This window comes from Lactuca virosa, chromosome 4, assembly GCF_052849685.1.
Source record: "Lactuca virosa cultivar CGN04683 chromosome 4, Lactuca_virosa_CGN04683_v6, whole genome shotgun sequence".
NCBI classification, from domain to species: Eukaryota; Viridiplantae; Streptophyta; class Magnoliopsida; order Asterales; family Asteraceae; genus Lactuca; species Lactuca virosa.
Genome location: NC_136429.1, coordinates 533,597,476 through 533,621,268, shown reverse-complemented (window position 1 = coordinate 533,621,268; position 23,793 = coordinate 533,597,476). Strand labels below are relative to the sequence as shown.

General features: G+C 37.3%; 1 protein-coding gene across 2 annotated transcripts; it reads right to left on the bottom strand.

Moving 5' to 3' along the window:
* Positions 1 to 3,832: 3,832 nt before the first annotated feature.
* Positions 3,833 to 7,160, bottom strand: LOC145109563 (Ankyrin repeat family protein). Of its 2 annotated transcripts, none has more exons than XM_079046746.1 (3): positions 6,936 to 7,160; positions 5,511 to 6,334; positions 3,833 to 5,181 (listed from the first exon to the last, which is right to left on the bottom strand). In XM_079046746.1, the coding sequence occupies exons 2-3, from the start codon at positions 6,216 to 6,218 to the stop codon at positions 3,907 to 3,909; spliced, it is 1,983 nt and encodes a 660-aa protein (XP_078902872.1). In that variant the 5' UTR covers positions 6,219 to 6,334; positions 6,936 to 7,160; the 3' UTR covers positions 3,833 to 3,906. The 2 variants fall into 2 exon arrangements, with proteins under 2 accessions (XP_078902872.1, XP_078902873.1); XM_079046747.1 differs by lacking the exon at positions 6,936 to 7,160 and adding an exon at positions 6,731 to 6,896.
* Between the last annotated feature and the right edge of the window lie 16,633 nt (positions 7,161 to 23,793).

Below are 23,793 nucleotides of genomic sequence, written 5' to 3'. Positions count from 1 at the left end.
GTATTCTCAGGAATTCAGTGAAACAGGAAATCAACCGCTTTTGAGGATGGGACGTTAAATCGTCAAACATTTCATTTTGTCATCATAGTGTAATTGATTTGAAACATGTAAAAACATACTATGGTATAACTTTTTCAATTATATTTATGATGGTTGTAATTACTTTGAGCACTATTATACTCGTTGTTGTGATACTATACATGAAGTCCTCCACCTCCGGACGTTTATGTCATCCTTGGTTTGGGGGTGTGACAATAATTCTCTCTATCTCTCCATAGAGCCCAGCGGTGTTAAGATGCATATATCGTCGGTTTGTAATCAGGGTTTTCTAGAGGTTTGTAATCGGGGTTTTCTAAAGGTTGATATGTGACTACAATCTGAGTTTTGGAAACTCCCTGGAGTTCCTGGAGGAACTGACGACAATGGCCACAAGGAGCGGCATGCACGACTATATTCAGTAGTTTAGGACCGTCGCCATGCGCAACAAGATTGGTGATAAGGAACTGTTCAACGTTGATGGAATGGTGGAAGGGAATACCAGTGAACTCGATGTTGCCACCGAAGAATATCCGACCATCGAAGCTTAATCCGACGACCTCAACGTTGAATTTCGAAATGGGTGTACCAGTGAGATCTTGAGCATATTTAACGAGAGAGAGAGAGAGAGAGAGAGAGAGGTGGGGTTGGCCCCACTTTATTTTTTATTACATTAATATTAAAATAAATGATAAAATGTTTAAGAAAATGAGAAAACATATTAAAAGGACATATTAGTAATTTTAAGTTTAACGGAGACTATTTCCACATAGAAACATGGCCAAAATGACTATGAAGCCAAAAATATCAAGGTTTGGACGAAAACCCAAAAAAAATGCATACCATAGACATCATTTTTACAATTTTGTCTTTTTTTTTTTTAAAAAAAAAAACAAAATTAGTGATGAGTTTTTATTTGGCAGTTACTTATTCGATTACATCAAACTCCTCAACATATTTCGTAAAATGATAATTGACTAATTATTATGTTTATTTTATGTTTGATTTGCCAAATTAAATATTATTAGTTATATACAACTCTTTTATATAACTATTTCATGGTCATGCTTACCTATAGGCTACATCCATGTCATTGATGTAATGAGTCACGACACGAAACCGAACCAGTAGTCAATCCATATTTAATATAGATCACAATTCACAAACGTCTTTCAAGCTCTAATTTCGTTAATGGACAAACATCAAAGTTATTATGGACTTCCTTACCCTTTAAAAACACAGCCCATACATATTAGAGACGTAAGTTGAATGTCTTAAATCACTGTTTTAGCTATTCGCCCCATTTTTTATTTATAGTCGTATCTCCCATTGCTAACGTTTTTTCAACTGGATACTAAGTATTCCTTTAATTGACAAGATTTGTAAACTAAAGATTTCTATAATAATAATGTATTTTTTCTATACTTTTCAATCAAAAGTTACTTGTTCGTCAATTTATCCATGCCTTGAAGGAAAAACTATTCAAAAGGTGACAAACATTAATCCAATACAAATTCAAAGGTTATGGGGTGTTCAGAACAAGAGATTTTGAGAGCTTTTAACTTTTAACTTTTAAAAAAAAACTCGAAAAAAAAGTTATGTTCGACAGAATAAGCCTTTAGTTTTTATTTTAAACAAAAAACTTTCAATTTATAAACTACTTTAAGGAGTTTTTCGGAACTTTTAACTTTTCGGTATTTTTAACTTTTGGTTTTTATATAATTTTACACATTTAAAAGCGAATTTGCCGAACACTTCTACACAAATAAAAATTACAATTTCTAGTTTTTAACTTCAAACTAGTTTACAAAACACATATGATATTATGTTAGTATTAGTTTTTAACTGGAAATTTTGATTTTTGTCTAAGGTATACCATACCAAAAGCCAATTTTTAATAATTGAACAAATTACAATTGATAACTTATGCAAAATAATTTTATTAAAATGTTAATAATTTTTTTTTTGAACGACAAAATTATATTGAAAGACCAGTAATTGAACAAATTACAATTGATAACTCGTGCAAAAAAATTTTATTAAAATATTAATAATTATTTTTATTTTTGAAACGAAGAAATTATATTAAAAAACTAAGAAAAAGCTAACAATTTTAATTCATTAATTTTATATAGTGTTTGGAATTAGACTCGTGAATCAAAATAATGTCTATAGCCTAATGGATAGTGTTTTGACTTCCTTAATATTTTTCTTTTTGATAATTTTGATCTAAAATTTAATTTTATATAATTTGGTCCAAAAAAATACCAATTTTTGCTCAACTTCTTTTTTCAACCTTTTTTTATATGTTTTTTTTAATTTAATTTTTCTAAATATGTTCTTTTACAATTTTATTTTTTAAGAATTCATTTTTACAAATATTTGTATACAATTGTCTTTTACAACTTCGTTACATTTTGCTTTTATGTGTGTTTTTTATATTTCATAATTTTATAAATTATTTTTTATATATTCATTTTATGAATATGTCATAAAATATATAAAAGAAACGTTTTTATTTCTATGTATTCATATTAACAAACCAATATTGCACCTAAGTAAAACTAATAAATTAAACCAACATTGCACTTATGACTTATGTATGCCGGGTTGTTTACCTTTGGTTTCTAGAAACAAAAGCCATTCGTTTTGTAGAATTTAAACGCAAGAACTATACCCGACATACTTTGGTATGCTTCGTATCAATGAAAAATAAAATCACGGAACAACTGTGAATATCTTATTGTATTTTAAACTAGTTTATAACCCGTGGAAATCACAGTTACAAAATTAATTAAACTTTTATAATAAAAACTCAAAATTATTAATCAATTATTTTAAATAAATTATTAATTAAGAGATTTTTTAGTTATATAAAATTATAATCATTGATTTAAATAAATATGTGAAATTATATCACTTCATAATTTGTAAAAATTTTATTTTAATTTTTATTCTAATGTTATTAATTTAATGTAATTAAAGGGAGAAATATGAAATTTGAAATTAATAATCAATAGATTGACAAACAGCATGCATTAATTAGGTGACATAAAAAAGTGACATAAAATATGCATTAATTAAAAACTCTAATAAGATGACACATATCAAAATGAGAATAAAATATGCATTAATTAAGAACTCTAATAAGATGACACATGTCAAAATAAGAATAAAATTATTCTTTTATTAAAATAGGGAGATCTTGATCTTAAGATTTTACGAACGAAAACAATCCAATCAGAATCCAACAAAAATATAATTTTAAGATCTTAACTTGATCCGATCCATCCTCTTTAGTTTTTAATAAGTTGAGCTCAAAAAATCTTTTATTCAACTAGAAATCTGAAATCAAGTCACATACTACAATATTTCTCATAAAGCATCAAAACTTTATTAGTTTATCTCAAATTAATGACACTCTTGATATTCCGTTGTGATCTTATACCTTTAGTTTTTCTTTTTAAAATGTTTTCTTTCTAATTTGTATGATTTGTACAAATAAAAACTGCAATTCACGCTTAAGAAGTTAAAATTAATTCTACAATTGATGCCTTAAGCAATGTCGTGGGTAGTACAAAAACATGACCTTGCAAACAAATTTGAAGACCAATTCATTTTGAGATTCCGATTCCGATCTTGAAAAATATAAAACGAACTTAAGATCCCGATCTTTTTAAAGAAACCGATTTTGACAATCTTGCTTTAAAAGACTACCGTAATTTAACATCTAATAACACGCTTATTTGCATTTCATACGCTGATGATTAGCCTTGTAAAGATGATAAGATCTCAATTTTCAAACTAACATCACATATCATATTTAGATCAAACAATCCAAGATTCAAAAGACTACAACTTGCTACACGTTTAACCTGTCGATACAACACAACGGCTGTAACTCTCATGCTGCTGTTTATCATCACCAGGGCCTTCCACAAGTCTCTCATGTGCACCAAAACAGAAACACTGGTTCACCGTTGACCTCCTAATGCTATTCACCACCCCTTGTTCTTCATCATCAAACATCTGATTCAAACTCGATGAACCCAGAACATCAATTCCTACACCTTTATTATCCAACGAATTCTGTGAGGAAGATAATGATGATTTTGAGAACGAATTTGATCTCGACCCTCCTCGATTCAAATGTGGCATCGCCTGCATAACTCCATTAACAAAACCAGAAGCAAGCTTCTTTTTAACAGTTGGACTTGGAAGATTACTCCTTGCAGCAAGTGTTCTCTTGTTGTTTAACAATGAAGTCGAGTATTGTTGTCTCAATGGAACCGGAATTTCCTTCACATTTTTAGTCAAAACCAAACCTCCGTTTCCATTCCTCTTTCTAATCCACCTCAGGAATCGCTGAATCCCCTTCTGTTTCTTCTTCTTGGATTCCACATTCGAGTTCGAATTATTTGAACTCGAATCGAGTTGACTCAGCTCTCCAGATCGCATGCTGAACACCGGAGTACCGAAAGCAGTGGAGGATGTACTTTCCATTCCGGTGTACAAGAACATTTCAGAATCAGAAAGTTTGAAGGAACTCCCCGGACTAGCACCACCACCACCACTGCCGCCGCCACCACCGCCGCCCATTTTCAACCGGGAAGCAATGAGTTTTCTTGCTGTGTAGTCTTGGCTACTGAGAGTTGCTCCGGCGGAAATAAGTTGTCTGGTGAGTAGTTCAGATGAAGCGGATTGTGGTCTTTGTTTAAGAAGATCGAGTGGGGCCATACCATTATTGTCACGGATGTTTACATCAAGTGAACCCACGATTATAAGCAGTTCTATTAGGTCACTGTGTAGGTTTCCGTTAATGGCCAAGTGAAGAGCAGTTCTTCCTCCGTTATCTTTAGCGTTAATGGTTTCTTCAATTTTGAATGTTTTTGAGCACACTAATTGTTTCATGAGAGCAATTTGACGATCAAGTCGCCGGAAAGTGGGTGTCTGGAAACCTGTTACCGCTTTATGTAAAAACGTCTCTCCGGCGTCGTTTCTTGAATGAACGGAAGAAGGAGATGCTTGGATTAGAACTTTAACGGCGGATAATTGGCCTCTGTAAGCAGCTGTATGGAGTGCTGTGTTGCCTTGTTTGTCGGTTGAGTTGATAATGTCAAACGACGAAATAAGATGTTTGACCACCTGCATTTTAATTTTTTGTTTTAGACCTCATACTTTCAAAAACCACAAAACAAGTCCCTCAATCAGAAAATATTACAATATAACATGGCTTGTTGACAAAAAAATAAAATAAAATAAAGAATAGTCCTTTTGTATGTCATTTGGCAGATTGCAAAACGAGTCAAAACACATAAGTTTCTTTATAAAAAATATGTTGGAACAATTAGTCAATTAACCATAACATATAACCTAAATCGACCAATATTCACTTTAATCGGTTGAAATTATTACCACACAAGATGAAAACGAAAATGAAGTTGAAGATACAGAAGAAAGAAAGAGAATCTTACCTCAATCTGTCCTCTGGCAGCTGCCGTGTGTAAAATCGTTGAGCATTGAACATCTCTAAAACCCAAAACATCTTCACCGGAGCAATCACCAAGAACCTCCTTCAATATCTTCAAATTACCACCTCTCGCCAACGCATGAACAGCTCTGTTCTTCATTTCCTGCTTGTAACCACTTGGGATCTCATTATCCCCAATCTGTTCTTCACTACCAGACATCAATCGTGGAGACATCGCGAAATCATAAATGATCCAAAAAACCTCACTATTCTTGCTCCTCGCAGCAGCATATAATACATCAGTCACACCATACTCTCCTTCTCCAAATACCAAAAGAGGGTCTTTTTGTAATAATTCTTGAACAAAATGCAAATCACCGGCAGATGCAGCGGTATACAGAAGCCAGCCGCCATAGCCAGCTCCGATTAAGGAGCTTTTTCCTCTTTTGGATTCGCCTTCATGTAAAAGCTTCCGGGCGACCAAGCATCGGTTTTTGGCAACGTCGTCGAACTGTTCTTCGTCGTCCCAGACGACTTCAAGGCGGCGTATGCGCCGGAGGGATGTTAGTTTGATTAAGTGGTTGCCGTCTAGGCGGAGAAGCTCCCGGACCAAGTCGTAGTGGCCGTTCGCGGCTGCCCAATCGATCGGAGATGCGTACCACCATTGGTCTCCAGTGCTTTCCCATCTAAGGGGGAAATATGTGGGAGGCATTGATAAACAACAGTCTCTCTAAATAGAATAGATAATTCCGAGCTCTATTAACATACGGATGTGCAAACCATTGTGTTGTTGTGTAGGGTTCAAGTTCAACCACACAGATTCAAGATCTGCAATGATAGAAAATCCGAAAAGGTAAGGTAAATAGTGGGTATCTTAACTAAGAAGATTTAATTAATTATAACGCATGTAGAGTGTTTGTCGACTTAAAAAAGGAGAGGAAATTCAGAGTACTCCTATATTGGGATTAAAGGTAGTTAAGAAGAAGCACACAGACCCAATCAAAGCACAAAAGCATGTGAGAGAAATCACCATGGCATGTCAGAGACATAAGCATGCTCGCTTGAAGGATCACATGACAAAATAATTACCCATTAACAATTTTCTTTCCACAAAGGCAATCACATTAGATTTTGAACACAAAGAATCAAAGAAGAAAGGGGATTTTTCTTAATCATGATTCGAATAAAAGCAACACGAAAAGAAGAAAACATAACGTTACTCACCTGCGTTAGAAAGAAGAGAAAGACACTGCTGATCCCTTCGAAAGATTAGAAAAAAAAATAACCCAATTTATGGTGCAAAGGATAAAAGGGTTGAGATGTGTACATGTAAATATGGCGGGAACAGTAAATTATATATGAGAAAAAAAAAAAAAAAAAGATTCGATAGTGAAAACTGTAAAGGGGGAATGGATAAAGATGGGAGTACCTTGGGAAGAAAGTTGCAGAGCAGGTGTTTGACGAAATTGTTGAGAGAAGAGAAAGATGAAAAACAGGTCTGGAGAATATCGATGAAATTAATGTCTGAGTTGCGAGATTCAAGAGATTGGAAGACGAGACTGAGCCGTCGCGCCTTGTCCTTATCGTAACGCGGGAGTATCAACAGTATTGTTAACACGTCGGTTAACAACTGGTAGTCTGGTACAAAACAAAATACTCTTGATTTTATCTTTAATCAAATTTATATAGGCGACAAGTGAGAGTCGGCCACTCGGCCTAGGTGGAAACACGAAAGAATTTGATTTTTTTTTTTTTTTAGTAATTTATACGGTGCAAAAGCTATATTTTTATTTTTTAAAATTAATTCGAGTATCTCTTGTATTGTGACAAAATGTATATTATATATCATTAATTTGAATTTACATATTTTATTCTTTATGAGACATGAAATAACTAAAACGAGTAGGTGAGCCCATGGTAAACCACAAGTCACCTCGGTGACTGCTGTTCGACGTTAATTCAAGATAGTGGTATTGAAATGCGCTATTACATAGGGAGATGCATTTGGGGTGGCGAAGATGGTGATCTTTTTTTTTATTTTTTGCGTTGTGGATCATTTATTTCAGGGTAGTAATGATATGGTGGATAAAGGCTTGGAGGAAAGCGATATTGTCATGCATGGACATGTTATTGGTTAATGAGTTTAGGAGATTTTTGCGGTTTTGGTTTTAAGGAATCTATTCATTTTGGTCTATATTTTGATGTTCAATATATATTGTAGTCCATGAACGTTAAATTTCACCATTCAGATGTTATTTTTTCAAAATGACCATTTTACCATTGGACCACAAATGCCAAATCCGAACAGTATAATATAAATATATAATAAACCTTAGTTAAAAATTATGAGAAAATAACAAATTTGGTCCTCCCTATTTACTCTTGTTTTTTTAAGGGTCCAATGAAAAAGATGGTCATTTAAAAAGATAACAACTAATTTGTTAGATTTATATAAGCAAACTAAAATATTTTGTTCTCATAACAAATTTGGTCCTCCCTCACAGTTTTGGGGATTCTTTTTTATCAAAGGGTAAAATGGTCATTTAAAAATGTTAACAACTGAGTAGTTAGATATCAAAATTGTTAGGAAACATCAAAATAATGAAAAAAAAAATGCAAAGCACTTCCATTAAGTACTAAAAATAGAAAATTGGCTATAATTAGAGACCAAAATGTAAAATTTAGTTTCAAGATTTACCTAAACCCATTCAAAATAACTATCAGTTACACCTCCTGAACTTGCAAATATATCAGGGAGGATTTGATAAAATCTCATCAGCTTCAGGGTCAGTAGGATGATTAGCAGCTTCGATTATGAATTTTACCTTAATCTCATTCGCATCTTCCTTTATTATCAAATATTAATGTAACATCCATTTTTCAAAATGGTTCGGTTTAAAGCATTAAGAAGTCAAAAGCTTGGTTCTTGGGAAAAATTGGGTGTCACGACGTGACCATAGAGAGGTCACAAGGTGACAAGCAAAAGTGAGAAGCGCGTTTCGGAATCGTCCTCACAACGTGAGACATAGGGTGTTACGACATGAAGGAGGCTGCAGCCCAAGCCCATGATATTTTAGGGTTTCGTTCGTATTTAAACCCATTTAAGTCGATTTTAGGGTTCATTATCAGCCTTCATCACCCTCCTACCTCAGAAAAACCCTAACCCTAGTTCCCTTGGTGATTCTTGGCCTTTTGGAGCATTTGGTAGTTTAAAGAAGGAGAAGAATAAGAGGAAGGTGTTCTAGTTTTGGATCTAGCAAGGAAACTTCATCATCATCATCATCATCTTGTGCTCTTTCTAGACCTTTGTAAGTGTCCAAGATCCAAAGTTTATTGCTTGATGTTGCTAGATCGAAGTTATTGTCCCATATCCTTCATGTTTGAGTAAGTTTGAATGAAAGGAATTCATAAAGTTGGCAACTTTATGTATTCTAAGGGTCCCTTGATATTATAAGGTTTAAATCTAGAATTTGGTTGAGTATTGGATCCATGCATGTGAGTTTTGGTGTTATCTCTTCGCTTTTGACCTAGAATGGATGGAGGACATGTATGAAGAATGCATATCCATAAAGTAATCATTTTTATGGGCCTTGGGAGTCCCCTTTAGCTTCTAGAAAAGTGAGAGTTAGAGACTTAACGGATTAAGGACTCAAATCTTTGGAGTGTTGCTTTAGACTATAGTCACGACGTGATACTAAGGGCGTCACGACGTGACCATGAAAAGAGCCTGCATCTGTTGTGTCTTTTGGTGCTCACAACGTGACAAAGGAATGTTCAAGTTGTAACATCGCAGAATTCAAATTTAAACTTTTTAAAACAACCCAGAATCAGAAATGTTTACAAAATCATTGTTTCCAAATTGTTTATCAATATCAGAGTATCCCAAAATCATAAAGCCATAAACAGAGGATGTTTACAGTCACGCCTTCGCCTTCCCGCGATTATCAGAATTACCTGAAACAATAAACTAAAACCGTAAGCCAAAGCTTTCCGAGTTCCCCCAAAGTACCACTACATAATCATAACAAACAACAGCATGCATAAATGAGCCTTCAACTTAACCGGACTGCCTCGCAGGGCCTACAACCTATCTGGACCGCTCTCAGAGCCGTTGGCAAGACTGGACCGCCTCGCAGGGCCTACAGTCTATCCGGACCGCTCTCCGAGCCATCGGCCTGATTGGGCCGCCTCGCAAGGCCTACAGTCTATCCGGACCGCTCGGGGTATCTTGGCCTTCAGCACAAAACAGGACCGCCTCAACCAAACCAAACGTAACATGTCGACATATACATAACAGATGAACATATAGCTAGTCAACAGACAAACTGAAAGACCCTAACTCGGTACTTTCATAATATTCCAATAATAATCTAAGTTACTTCATCAAAACATGTTACATGCATATTCATAAAACAATGTTTTATATTGATAAGAGTGATTACAAAAGATTGGATACAAACCGACTATGTTCTATTACAATACATAACTACCCAGGAATCTTCTATTCATATACATACATGAATAATAAATACAAAGAAATAGTATTAACTATTCTAAATCTTTCAGCTCTATAAGCTATACTGAATGCATATAACCTGCAATTTGTTAAACATTTGCGAGGAATAAGCGATAACGCTTAGTGACTTCAATAATAGAAACAATATAATCTTATGCCAAATATATATCAATATGACAGAGGCAAAGAGAAATGATAACAACATTAGCATATGTGTATCATATAACAAACGTTCATATCAATCCAAGACTTAATTCAAGGATATACTTTACAATTCTTGATATACATCAATAAAACCTTGGCCCAAATGGCACAGAAAACATAACGATTTGTGAATACCATTTTGCTAGCATATACAGGCTTTTAGCCCTACCTAGCCTTATGTCAATACCAAAAGTGATACGATTCATGCTCTATATGCGAGACATGCTCTACATAGCCAGAGACATATTACCGATGAGAGACAAGCTCTACAAAACCCTTTATCAATACCGGGAGATACATGTCATGCTTTACATGGCCAAAGGCACGAAGCCGATACCAGAAATCTTACAAGCAATGAACTTACATTAAGGAATTATTTCAGGTATTCACGCCCTGACAACCTTCTGCCAATGCCATAGAATAGAGTCATTCACTTACTTGGGGGACATGCTCTACATGGCCAGAGGCTACATACCAATGCCACTGTGAATCTGAGTTCATAAACTGATCACATGGCCAAAGGTATAGCTTTGCTATCAAAATAGCGGAAAACATAGCAACTCGGGATAATAACTCGGAATATCAACATACCAATACCTTTGTGAATCTAAGTCCTTCCACTGATCACAAGTTTAGAGGTATAGTTATACTATCAAAATAGCAAACTAATATCACGAGAAAGAAACTCTGAATAATAACATGCTATTAAAATAGCGAATAAAATAGCACGGGAAAGCATATAATACATATAACACATAACATACAATTGTTCCTATATATTGAACTCACCTTAATAATATTCGGGGGTTAAAATAGTAATTTGAGCAGCACATCGGCTTTATAAATAGCTTTCGTCGTTGAAAACCGGGAAATGTATTGAAAAATAAGCCTTGCGAGAGTAGAGCTTCAAACCGAAAAGAATAATTTCTCGGGCTCTCCGGGCACTTCGGGACGTATTCCGGGCTTTAAAAATAATATCGGGGCTTCGGGGGAAGCCAAAATAGTAAAAATATGAAGAAAGGGGCCAAAAATGGCAATTTTGCAAAATTGGTCGAAAAATCTCGCAGCCCTCCCTTTTATAGGGAGGATCCGAAGCTAGCAGGCAGGTGCATCAGCAGCGAAGACACGCGGCAGCAGATGCGAAGGCCACGCGGCTCATGCGAGGTTCGGACAGCAGTGCGACACGCGTCGCTTCGCGAGTGGACCGGCTTCGGACAGGCGACGCGTCGGACTCTAGGCTGCACAGCGCATTGGTGACTAAGCTGCTTGGATGAGTCACGACGTCGGACACGAGGCGGCTTCTGCGAGGGTGACGTGGCCGAACCAAAGCCATGCGAAATTCCTCGGTTTTAGCATTTTTCTCGATTTTTGTGTCCCAAACTTCTAAAATCTATAACTTTCGCATACGAGCTCCGTTTTTGACGTTCTTTATATCCACGCGTAGGCGGGAATATATTCTATAACTTTCGTTTAGACTTCTTCGGCTAATTTTGACTTTATTTTTAATATTATTATTTTTAACAGACCGGGACAGGATAATCCGTTAAAAATTCATAACTAACCATGGCCTAAAAATCAGAAGTCCAATGACCCAATTCCAAGAAATCCCATATACTAACCATGGCATAAAATCAGAAGTCCAATGACCCAATAATGCCCAAATCTAAAAAGGCCCAAAATAAACATCCCGGGAGTACACCCTGCGTACCAGGAAAGTACGCCTTGCATACCGACTGTCGAAGCACAAAGTACAAGACACTGATGCATGAAACCGATATTACAATGAGCATACTCCTATGTACGCCTAACATACTCATCAGAGGCCAAAAGTCCATATTAATTTCTTATTAAGTTAAGTCAATTGGGCCAAACACATATATGATCCCTAGATAAGGTCGTAAACAATAAAGTTGCCAACTTTACTCCCTCGCATGCCTTAATAGGACCCAAAATCCATTTTTATCCTTCTAAACCCATAATATGAACACCAACTTAATCATGACTCCTCCTAAACCCATCAAAATGACATTTTTATGCACCCACAACCTCAGAAGTGCTAAGATCCAACATTCTAAACTCTTGGAGTAGCTTATACTCACAAAGATGACTTTAAGGACCAAAATAAACCCAAAACATACTCTAGACTAGATCTAACACATACAGTCATCAATTTAGAAACTTTATACCTCCTAGAAGTTGATGAAGATTATAAGGGCTTGGATCCACAAGCTCCAAGCCAAGCAATGTTTCCAACAAGAATTCCTTTTTTCTCCAAGGCACACCAAAACCTCAAAAAATGCTCAAATGGAAGCTAGGGTTTCGAATCTAGGTTTAAATGGGATGGAGGCTGAAGATAATAGGGTTCGATGTTGAGTTAAGGAGCTTAAATAAGGTCCAAGACCCTAAATTAGGGTTTGTATGAGGCTGGAGTACGCCCTACGTACTCCCAGTACGCCTAACGTATTCTAAAAGTTGTTACGATCCCCCAGCCTAGTACGCTCATCATACTCCCTAAGTACGCCCCATGTACCGGGCTTAGCATAAAGTCACTAAACGTCCGAAAGCCATAACTTATTCGTTTTAAATCCGTTTTTGACGATCCTTATATACACGGAAAGGTAATGAGAAGCTCTACACTCCTATCAAATCTCCCTTGCCATAAAACTTTCCGAACTAAAATCCAAAATTCATGAAAGACACGAACTGCCACTTTACCGATATACCCTTGGACTGCAAACACAAACCGAACTCCCAGGGCATGCAACCAACATTATCCACACTAAAAAAGGAGGGTCTAAGTCTCTTTCCCAAACTCCATATGCCTTACGATAACCGGTATTCGGGTCACGACCTCGAATTAGGAAACGATTCAGAACAAGGTGTTACAACTCTCCCACAGTTAAATTAGATTTCGTCCTCGAAATCACTCCTTACCACCCTTCTGGAAACCAACACTCCAAACAAAACCTCCTAACACTGAATAAATCACTGATCCTTTAACTATTAAACTGGCACGTTACTGTTATAATTTTGAAGCCCCATACCTTGCCTGACCTCCACGCATGTTGAATCATTTCGAAACACATTCACGAGGGCCTCCTACTATCATCAAAATTGAAAAAATCCTTTTGACCTTGAACCCTCCAACTGATACCTTTGGCCGATAGATTCCTAAACCATAACTTGTTGATGAAAACATCTGATATATAAATACCATGACGACTCCCAATGCGAGTCTCATCTATATAATCGTTGCAGAGGGGCACATACAACGCCAACATATTCTACAACTTCCTAGCTATAAGACCGAACTTTTAGTGAGAACCACATGGTCGAGGACTCTCAACTACAATCACCAAATCTACTTTGTCGATATGTTTCCCGAGACCAGGGATTCCATCAGATCTAAACTTCATAACTCATAATCCAGGACTGATATTCATCCATTCATTGAAAAGCCCCCCCCCCCCTAATGGCTTGACTAAGAACACCACCAAACACATGGGATGAAGTACTCAAAACACATCAATCACAAATTTCAACCAATTCTGAATCCATAAAATGTACCAAAAACCTTAAATAGACCCTTGACTCCCTGACATGCTATTGCCAACCACTGCTCCTACGAGCAAAGATGAACAGTCCAAGATTTTGCACATTGCATCCAACCTTTATCAGCTAAGGTGTACCTACCCTTGGTAATAACCCCTAATAACAGCTTGCGGACCAATAGAATTAATAATGTAAACACTCCACAAGAGACTTTCTGATGCATGACAAGTCCCCCAAGGACCAATACTCAACCTTAGCGATCCTAACGCCTTCTCACCTATTCATTGGCATCCCACAAGGAACCAATGGATACAACGAGTTCCTTAACTAACTACTTCCATCTGAGAGACAACTCATGTATCTCCCGAATACATACATCCGATAGCCACTGACTCTACTCCTCTGAATTGACCAAATCATGAACCGAGATTCTACATACCCGCACCGCAGATCACTATAAGCCATTCTTCCAACATCACGAACTCGAACAGATCGATGATCCCCCAAGTAGAATATCCAATTCTCCCCCACTTAGGGTTTTAATTACCACTCACTAGTGTTGCACTCAACCATATCTCAAACCAGCTCAAACAAGTACAACCGTCCATGGCCCTGGAATGTATATCACACACATAATGATCTTCCATATAAGGACCAAGAAAACCTTGAGATATTCTAAATTTCAGATGAAGACCTCATAAAATCTTCCAATCATAACAATCGTTTCCTTCTTGAGTCCCACGACGCAAATGCATGACCTCAAGCAAGGCCTTCGAAACCTCTAAACTAACAAACTCACATAAGTTTGCACCATTCAAACCTAAAACTGATATCGTCACTGAGGCCCAAAACAACTACCAAACCCATCCTCATGTTTAAACAACCATAACCAAAAGGTCGACAAATATGGAACCACTGCCACGAGTCATGACCATGTTATCTTCCCCGACCAGCTCCTTAGAATCCCTGAAATTTTCCTCGATTCGAGTATGATCCTGTGCTTCCAGTAGTACGGGCCCAATACTACCTTCCACACATATCCATACTTTCCTCAAGAATAATCTTGAGTCCTCTAAGTCACCTACTCATAATAATACTACCAATATTTACTCAACAGCGTAGCAATAACACTAAAATACTTCCTAGGTTCCCCTAGGATTCACATCTCACCATACCATCAACTACCAAACGACCCCCATTGGTGACATTTAACTACTTCATGAATACAATCACATGCAACATAACTTAAATAACCTTAGATTAAAATATTCAACTCTACCACGGTTGGACTCAGACAAGAGCTGCGTAGTAGGACCAAATCCTTTACCCTAAAATTATTTAACCCGTGCAACATGTGACTTAACGTATTCAATTAGTAGTTAGTTCACACCCAAAAGAGTCATACAACAATCAGCAAGAAAACTCAATAGGAAATAAGGCATCATGTATCAGGAAATTCTATCATGCAACTCCTGAGGATCCCTATCCTACAACTAGCATATTGTTCTAACATAACATAACATAACATAACATAACATAACATAACATAACATAACATAACATAACATAACATAACATAACATCAAATAAGAGTCTGGTAACTTGGGGTACTTACTGACTCCGGCTGATCGTACACATTGCATCCTCTCTTGATTATTTTTTAAAACACTTTTGGAAATCATTTTTAAAACTTTTGCAGTTCCTTAGTTTGAGACTGGATTCACACAGATGTTCCTCCAATTCACTCGAACCAAGGCTCTGATACTAACTTGTAACATCGCAAAATTCACAAAAAATTTAAACTATTTAAAACAACCCATAATCATAAAATGTTTACAAAATCATTGTTCCCAAATCGTTTATCAATAGCATAGTACCCCAAAGTCATAAATCTTTAAATAAAGGATGTGTATGGTCACGCCTTCGTTTTCCCGCGATTATCAGAAATACCTTAAACAATAAACTAAAACCGTAAGCCAAAGCTTAGTCAGTTCCCCCAAAGTACCACCACATAACCATAAGAAACAACATGCATAAATGAGGCTTTGATATATGTATTTTTATGCATATTTTTATATATCATATCTTAATATTTTAGCCTTTATTATTCTTATTTAGAACTAAAATATACTTAATATGCTTTGAAACATTCAATTACAGTTAAAATGGGAGCTGGAATGCAAAAGGAGGAAAATGGAGCTGAAAAGATGCAAAAAGGATATTGCTGGCAGATTGACCCCTCTTCAGTGCTTCGGGTATATCTGATGACTCATAACTCCGATTGAGGAGATTCAAAATGTTCTGGAAACTAGACGAAATTTCCTACGACTTATGTGAGAGGGACTTTTTGCTAATTCGGCATTTATCTTATCCAAAATGGGCCTTGAAGATGAAGCATAAAAGCTGGACGGAAATTCCCTCCAAGTTACTTATTCCCCAAGCACCACTTATCTTATTTTTATTTGCTTAATCCCTAAGCCACCATTAGTTTCCTTATTCCAATCCAACTCTAATATTTCATATTAATTCCATATCCATCAACTATAAATACCCCATATCATTCCACCATTTTTAATAATCTATGATATTCCACTTCGACTTGTGCAACAAGAAAACTTCATAGCTACCGTTTTGAGGGTCTAGAAGGCGGCCGGAAGGCCGTTAAGCTGACGGGAGCGAAGATCTGGAGGATTAGAGATCAGATTCGTGTCGGTAATCATGTGGTTTGTTATCGTGACCATGTTTAGCATTCCACTGTGATACTAATATGTTTTTACTTTCTGATTTTGGTGTCAAAACCATTTGCTTTGTGTTTATGACTAGATGAAACCTTGATTATTGGATTAATTGCTATATTAGATTGTTTTATTTGTGTTTAATTTATCTTGATAAGCTTGTTAAAAGATCCTCATGTATTAATGATAATTAATTTCTGTTAATTAACTAGCATATTAAGTTGAATGAACATCTCTTAATTGCTAATTTCATATGATTTTGATGACCATCAAGATTATGTGCCTAGGTTTAGCGAACGTGAAACTGGGATTAACTAGGAATTAAGTAAGTTAATGTGTGAGCCTTGTGTGACAAACCATCAACAAGAGGTTAATTGAATTGGACAAATTTGATTAGCTATTATTATAAGTCTTACTTGATACGAACTGAACACTAGGAAACATGTTAGTTTAATCAACTGATCACTGCTTGAATTAACTTGTTTGCTAAAGGATTAGTAATAACGAACGTGAATCTAATCATTTTAGGAATCGATGAACATGAATAATTGAATCTGTGTGTGCAATTATCTATGATTTTAAGATATAATCTGTCTAAACCAAAGTACCTAAAAAGATTTGTCTTCCTGTCAGTTTATCGAGATTTGTTAATTAGTTGTTCGTTTGAGATTTGATAAACCTTTTCTTTATTGCTTTTGTGTGTTTTGTGTAACCTATAATCAAATATTTTAAATTAATTCACTACTGTTCCCCTTGTGTTCGACACCCTTGCTTATCAAAGCTATACTATACTCGATCGGGTTCACTGCCTGTAAGGTGTGGTTTAGATGCGATAAATTAGGAATTATAAATAAAAAACCATTGCATTAAAAATACACATCAGCCTTCAACCTGACTGGACCGCCTCGCAGGGCCTAGAGCCTATTCGGACCTCTCTTAGAGCCTTCGGCATGACTGGACCGTCTCGCAGGGTCTACAACCCATCTGGACCACTCTCCTGGCCTTCAGCCTGACTGGACCGCCTCGCAAGGCCTACAGTCTATCTGGACTGCCTAGGGTATCTTGCCCTTCAGCTTAAAGCATGACTGCCTCAACCCAACCAAACATAACATGTCGACATATACATAACAGATAAACATATAGCTAGTCAACAGACAGATCTACAAATCACTACCGCATGCTACCATCCTATATATCAGGATACCAATCTCACAGATCTCTACATCACAATAACATACTACCATATAACAGGATATCCAATCCAATAGATTGGCCTTGGTGCCTTAGACCCATGACTATAGTGAGGAAGACTCACCTTGAGCTGCTGAATCTCTCAAATAAATTCTCGGTCTACTAATCTGGAAATCCTTGTGCGCTAGCTCTGGATTGTGATTTTCCTTGATTCAAGTACAAATCCTGTGCTTCCAGTAGTACTGACCCAATACTACCTTTCACATGTATCCGTACTTTCCTCAAGAACCATCCCAGATCTTCCAAGTCACTCTACCATGACAACTCACACAATCCCTATGATAAATAACATACATATCACACCATAGTATTCCCTAGGCTCTCTTAGGAATCCTCGCTTCACTTGCTACTGTGATACTAGAAACTTCTACCAACATTGTCGGTTGCCTTATGCATGCAAATTATACATAATATGGGATAAATAGATTGTCGAATAAATGAATCTATACGTAAGCCCACAACCAGACAAGGAATAAGAAACAAGGCTAAATTAGTCATTATGGGGCTATATGATCCTAATCGTATACAATTTTTAAACATACACTTAGCAATTAACTTCGCCATTATAGATCCTAAGTAATACATAACCTCCAATCTATCCAGGCTATAAGGCATCACACAAATCAGACAATTCTATCATGCAATTCCTGAAGGTATCCTTAGCCCTAGTCTAGCATGCAACTCACATAATTGCATACTAATCATATTCCTCATGTATGGGTATTTTGGGAATCACTTACTTGAGCTATTGGATGATTGGACACATCACATCCCTTTCTTTACCAACTCGAGAGTATGCTCAAATCCCTTAAAATAAGGTTTTGATACCAGCTTGTAACGTCGCAAAATACTGATAAAAAATCTCATTTACAAATCATCAATTTTCACATAATATATGTTCCAAAATCATGCATAATCAAATGTATCACAATCATCAGAGTAAAATAACAATCATTAGTGCGGAAAATCATCAGGGGATGTTGTGCAGTTGTAACATCCCAAGTTCAGGAGCATAAGTTCAGGGGAGTAAAATGTAATTTGAGAAATGATGAACTCGGCGAGTAGGAGCTTGACTCGCCGAGTCGGGTCGTGATCCGGGCATGAGTTAAGTGACCGAACTCGCCGAGTCGGAGGCGGGACTCGACGAGTCTGTGCTGAAAGGAGAAACCCTATTTTCAGGGTTTGCGCCCTATTTAAAGGACCTTACGTCCTCCCCTCAGCCTCTTATTGTCCATTTGAGATCCAGAGAAACCCTAATCGTGAGAGACTCCATTGTTGAGAGGATTGAGGCTTGGGAAGAAGAATTTGGTGAAGAGAAGTTGGAGGAATTCAAGGATAGCATCAAGAGAGCTTGTGGATCTGAGATCTATATCAGTTTGGGAATATTCCAGGGGTAAGAAACCATCATCCTTAAGCCTTTTACCTTATTGTTCATCCATGGGGGTTGTTTTGGGATTCTTTAGCAACTAAGAGATCCATTTCGAGTATAGAGACTAGATCTGAGGTTGCAACTTCAGATCTAGGTCGTTTTGGAGCAATGAAGTCAGAAAGCATCAGCCATGGGGCTTGATTTAGAGTATCTTTGTCCCAAAACCCTTTGATAGCTTGGTTTGAGCTTGTTGAGCCTTGCATGCACGTAAAGTTGGAAACTTTACGTGTGAATCTGGCCCTAGGAGTCCAGATCTATGTATTGGAAGCATTGGAATGGCCTGAGATCGTCTGTATGAAGAAGTCCCGTTTGGACTCGGCGAGTTGGTAGAACAACTCGGCGAGTCAGTTAAAGATTGCCTGGGACTCGGCGAGTCTGTTCTTAGACTCGACGAGTCTAGTCGTGAAACCCTAACCTTTCCTGGTTTGAGTCGTGAATCGGTGAGTCGAGGGATGACTCGGTGAGTTGAGCAGGAGGGGACTCGATGATGGGTGAACTCGACGAGTCTTGGGGTGACTCGGCGAGTTGAGTCGTGAATGAGAGATTTCTGAGTATTGGAACTAGACGAGTCAAGGATTGACTCGGCGAGTAGGGTCAACCAGGAAGGTTGACTTGGACTGAGGACTTTGACTTTGATCAAGGGTTGACCAGTTTGTCTTCCGAGGGTATTTTTGGTAATTTGGTTGTTTGGTAGTGTGTAGTGGTGGAGTTCGTGTCAGTGGACGGAGCAGCGTGATCTTAGTTCTCCAGTCGGCAATTGCAGGTGAGTTATCCTCACTATATCGATAGGGTCTAAGGCACCAAGGCCGACCCTTTACCGGATGGAAAGTCGGATAGTTGTTGTTACGTTATTGCTGAGTTATGTTACGATATGAGCATGAGATATACGTGTGACCGGAAGGTCTTATGTGCTATGGATAAGTTATTAGATGTTATGTGATCCGTATGAGTAGGGATACGATATGAGTATGAGATATATGTGTGACCGGAAGGTCTTATGTGCCATGAAGAGTATTAGATAAGTTGATAGAAGTTATGTGATTCGTATGAGTAGGGATACGATATGAGTATGAGATATATGTGTGACCGGAAGGTCTTATGTGCTATGAAGAGTATGCGATATATGTTGTTAGATGATATGTGATTTGTATATGTTATGTTATGTATGAACAATATGTTATGGGCCGGAAGGTCAATAGAGTATGGATCGGAAGGTCAATGGAGCATGGACTGGAAGGTCAATAGAGTATGGACCGGAAGGTCATTGTGGGTAGGACCGGAAGGTCTACCAGGATTGGGACGGAAGTCCCCTGAGACACTCGGATCGGAAGATTCCATAGAGTTATGGTCCGGAAGGGCGTATGTGTTGCATGTGGTATTTTGGGGGTAACTCACTAAGCTTTCGGGCTTACAGTTTCAGTGTATTGTTTCAGGTACTTCAGGAGATCGTGGCAAGGCGAAGGCGTGATCGTACCGCTCCTCATTTTGTGTTGATGTTTCTGGGATACTCTGATAATAATTGAAACGAAAACCTTTTTGTAATGAATTAATGTTAATGGGTTGTTTTTGAAAAGTTTAAAACAACTTGTAATTTTTATGGATGTTACAACAGTCAAGCTGAGCACTTACCTTTAGAACTGGATGTACCTGAAAATATTTAAACCACAAAAACACAAGCACAAATCTTAGTGAGTTCTCCAAAATACCACATACCATACATATAAGTGGGCCCAACCCTACGGGAATGTTATGATCCAACCATGGTCTTACAATCACTCCTATGTTACGACCCAGTCGTAACCTTTCTGCCATGATCCAACCATGGTCTTTCATGCAAGTCACATAGACAAACAAATGATATGATCCAACCACAGTCTTTAGTACAAGTGTTGTGATCCAACCACATTTTTTCATATAGGTGTTGTGATCCAAGCATAATCTTTTATACATGTGTTGTGATCCAACCACAATCTTTCATGCAAGAGTCACTAAAACAATCTAACAACCTACATAGTATAGTGAGAAGTTTCTCCTGTATTACGAACTTAGATAAAATACAGCTCAATGCCACGAAGCTGGTGCTACAACACTTATCGAATCAAACAAGGTCCAACCTTATTCTATACTCTAGCAATTTGACCAAAATTCAACTCAAATCAACAAGTCAACGGTCAAGATCAAAGCCAACGGTCAACATTTCCACTAGTTGACCCTCACGTCATGACCATCCCATGGTCATGTCGTAAGAAATATACTCAGCCCAGTCCCAACTCGGTCACGATCCAACTTAGTCAACTTATTCTCGATCCAGGCTTTCATCACCTTGTGATGGACAGGTCATCACGCCATGACAATATATCTCCAAAATAGCAGGGAAATTCCCCAGTCGTTACGTCGTGACAAGGAAGCTAGCACGTCTTGAGACTGACTTTCCATAGCTTAATTGATTTATCCATCTATTCATTAAGCCATTTACTCATTCATTACAGAAGGCTACCTAACGTCCCACACAACCTAAAAATCGATTCTTTTCAGCCATGCATGCCCATTGTGAATCTAAAGCTCAAACTAGGTTAAAAATGGGAAAACATCACGAAGGATCTCATGCATGGGCTTAATACACTAGAAAATTCCAGATCTGAACCATATGATATATAAAGGATCTCAAGGATCCATACAATTGCTAACTTTATGGAATCCTACCATTCCAACTAGCTCATACTTGAAGAATTTGGAATAAAACTTTAGATCTAGCAACTTAGAGTAATAAAGTTTGGGTCTTGAACACTTACAAAGGTCCAAGGATACCCAAAATGAAGTCCCAAAGCCTGCCAAGATGCACACAATACTATCCAATACTTTTTTCTTCCTTCAAAAGCAACCAAAAGCACCAAAATGAGCTCAAAAATATAGGAGATGGATTAGGGTTTCTTCAACAGGTTTTGGAGGTGATGGAGGCTAAGGGTGACGAAAACCCTAGCCCATCACGTCCTTTAAATATGATCCAAGTCTGAAATTTAGGGTTTGCCTCTGATCCGGTGTCATGTCGTGACTAACATAGTGTCACTTCGTGACACTTAAATGATCATCCCATTTTCGCGGCCATGTCACAAAGTGACGGTGCTTCCTTTACGGCGTGGCCCACTCAAAACTCATATTTTACTTCAAAATTCAAACCTCGAGGACCCGAATGTTACATTCCTAATGTCCATTACTACCTAAAGATCGTTGCTTTTCATCCATACATGTCCATTATGAGTCTAAAGCTCAGACTAAGTCAAAATGGAGAAACAACACCAAAGATCTCATGCATGGGCTCAATATACTAGCAAAATCTAGATCTGAGCCATATGATATACAAATGACCTCAAGAATCCATAAAGTTGCCAACTTTATGGAATCTCACCATGTCAAACTGCTCAAACTTGAAGATAAAGGGACAAAAGCTTAGATCTAACAACTGAGAGCAATAAATTTCGGGTCTTGAACACTTACAAAAGGTCTAGAGATGCCCAAATGAAGTCCCAAAGTTTTCCAATATGCTCACAACACTATCAAGGCCTTCTTCTTCCTTGAAAAGCAACAAAAAGAACCAAAATGTGCTCAAAAATTAAGGAGAGTAATTAGGGTTTCTTCAAGGGGCTTAGGAGGTGATGGAAGTTAAGGGTGAAGGAAACCTTAGCTCCTCACTTCCTTTAAATATGGTCCAAGTCCGAAAATTAGGGTTTTCCCCTGATCAAGTGTCACATCGTGACCATCATAGTTTCACGTCGTGACACTTAAATGAGACTCCCATCTCTTGCGGCCATGTCACGACGTGACCTACCCAAAACTCATATTTTACTTAAAATTTCATACCTCGAGGATCCATATGTTACAATTTCGTTCATTAGACAAACCCTTTTTTTCTGTCAAATTGGTTTTATTCCTATCTTGTCATTCAACTTATGTGCGATCAGTTCTTTTGGTACTCCAATCATGTCTACCGACTGCCAAGCGAACACGTCGATATTTTTTAATACTTTTGTTAACTCTACACTTAACTTTTTTTGTTAATGTTTTCCATATCCGTATTCCTTGCTCTGGGTACGTATCATTTATTTCCACAAACCTTTATTCCATAATGTAGTAATTGTTGCTCTACTGGCATTGGATTTGCCTTTTATGCCATTAACGTTGCTATACGTGCGACCATGGTTGTAGAACTCGCTACTCGGTACCTGTACGGCTGACTACCGAGTAGCGAGTACTCAGGGGTACTCGGGGAGTACTCAGATTCGGTAATTCATGTAGAAATATTTTTAGGGAAATTATATATGTCAAAATCATAAGTTAAAACCATAAGTTGATTGAAATATATAACAAAATCAGATACATGTGAATACACAAAAACTAAAAAACACACAATGGTCCCACTTCGTGAATAATTATTGAACATTTAAGATATATATGTAGTAATAATCACATATGTGTGTGTGTGTTAAATTATAAATGATTAAGTAAATCATACATATTAATCACCGAGTTGGCCGAGTTTTACAGCACTGCTCACTTCAATAAGCGGCCGATCGGGGAGTACTCGGATTTTGTAACTCGCCTC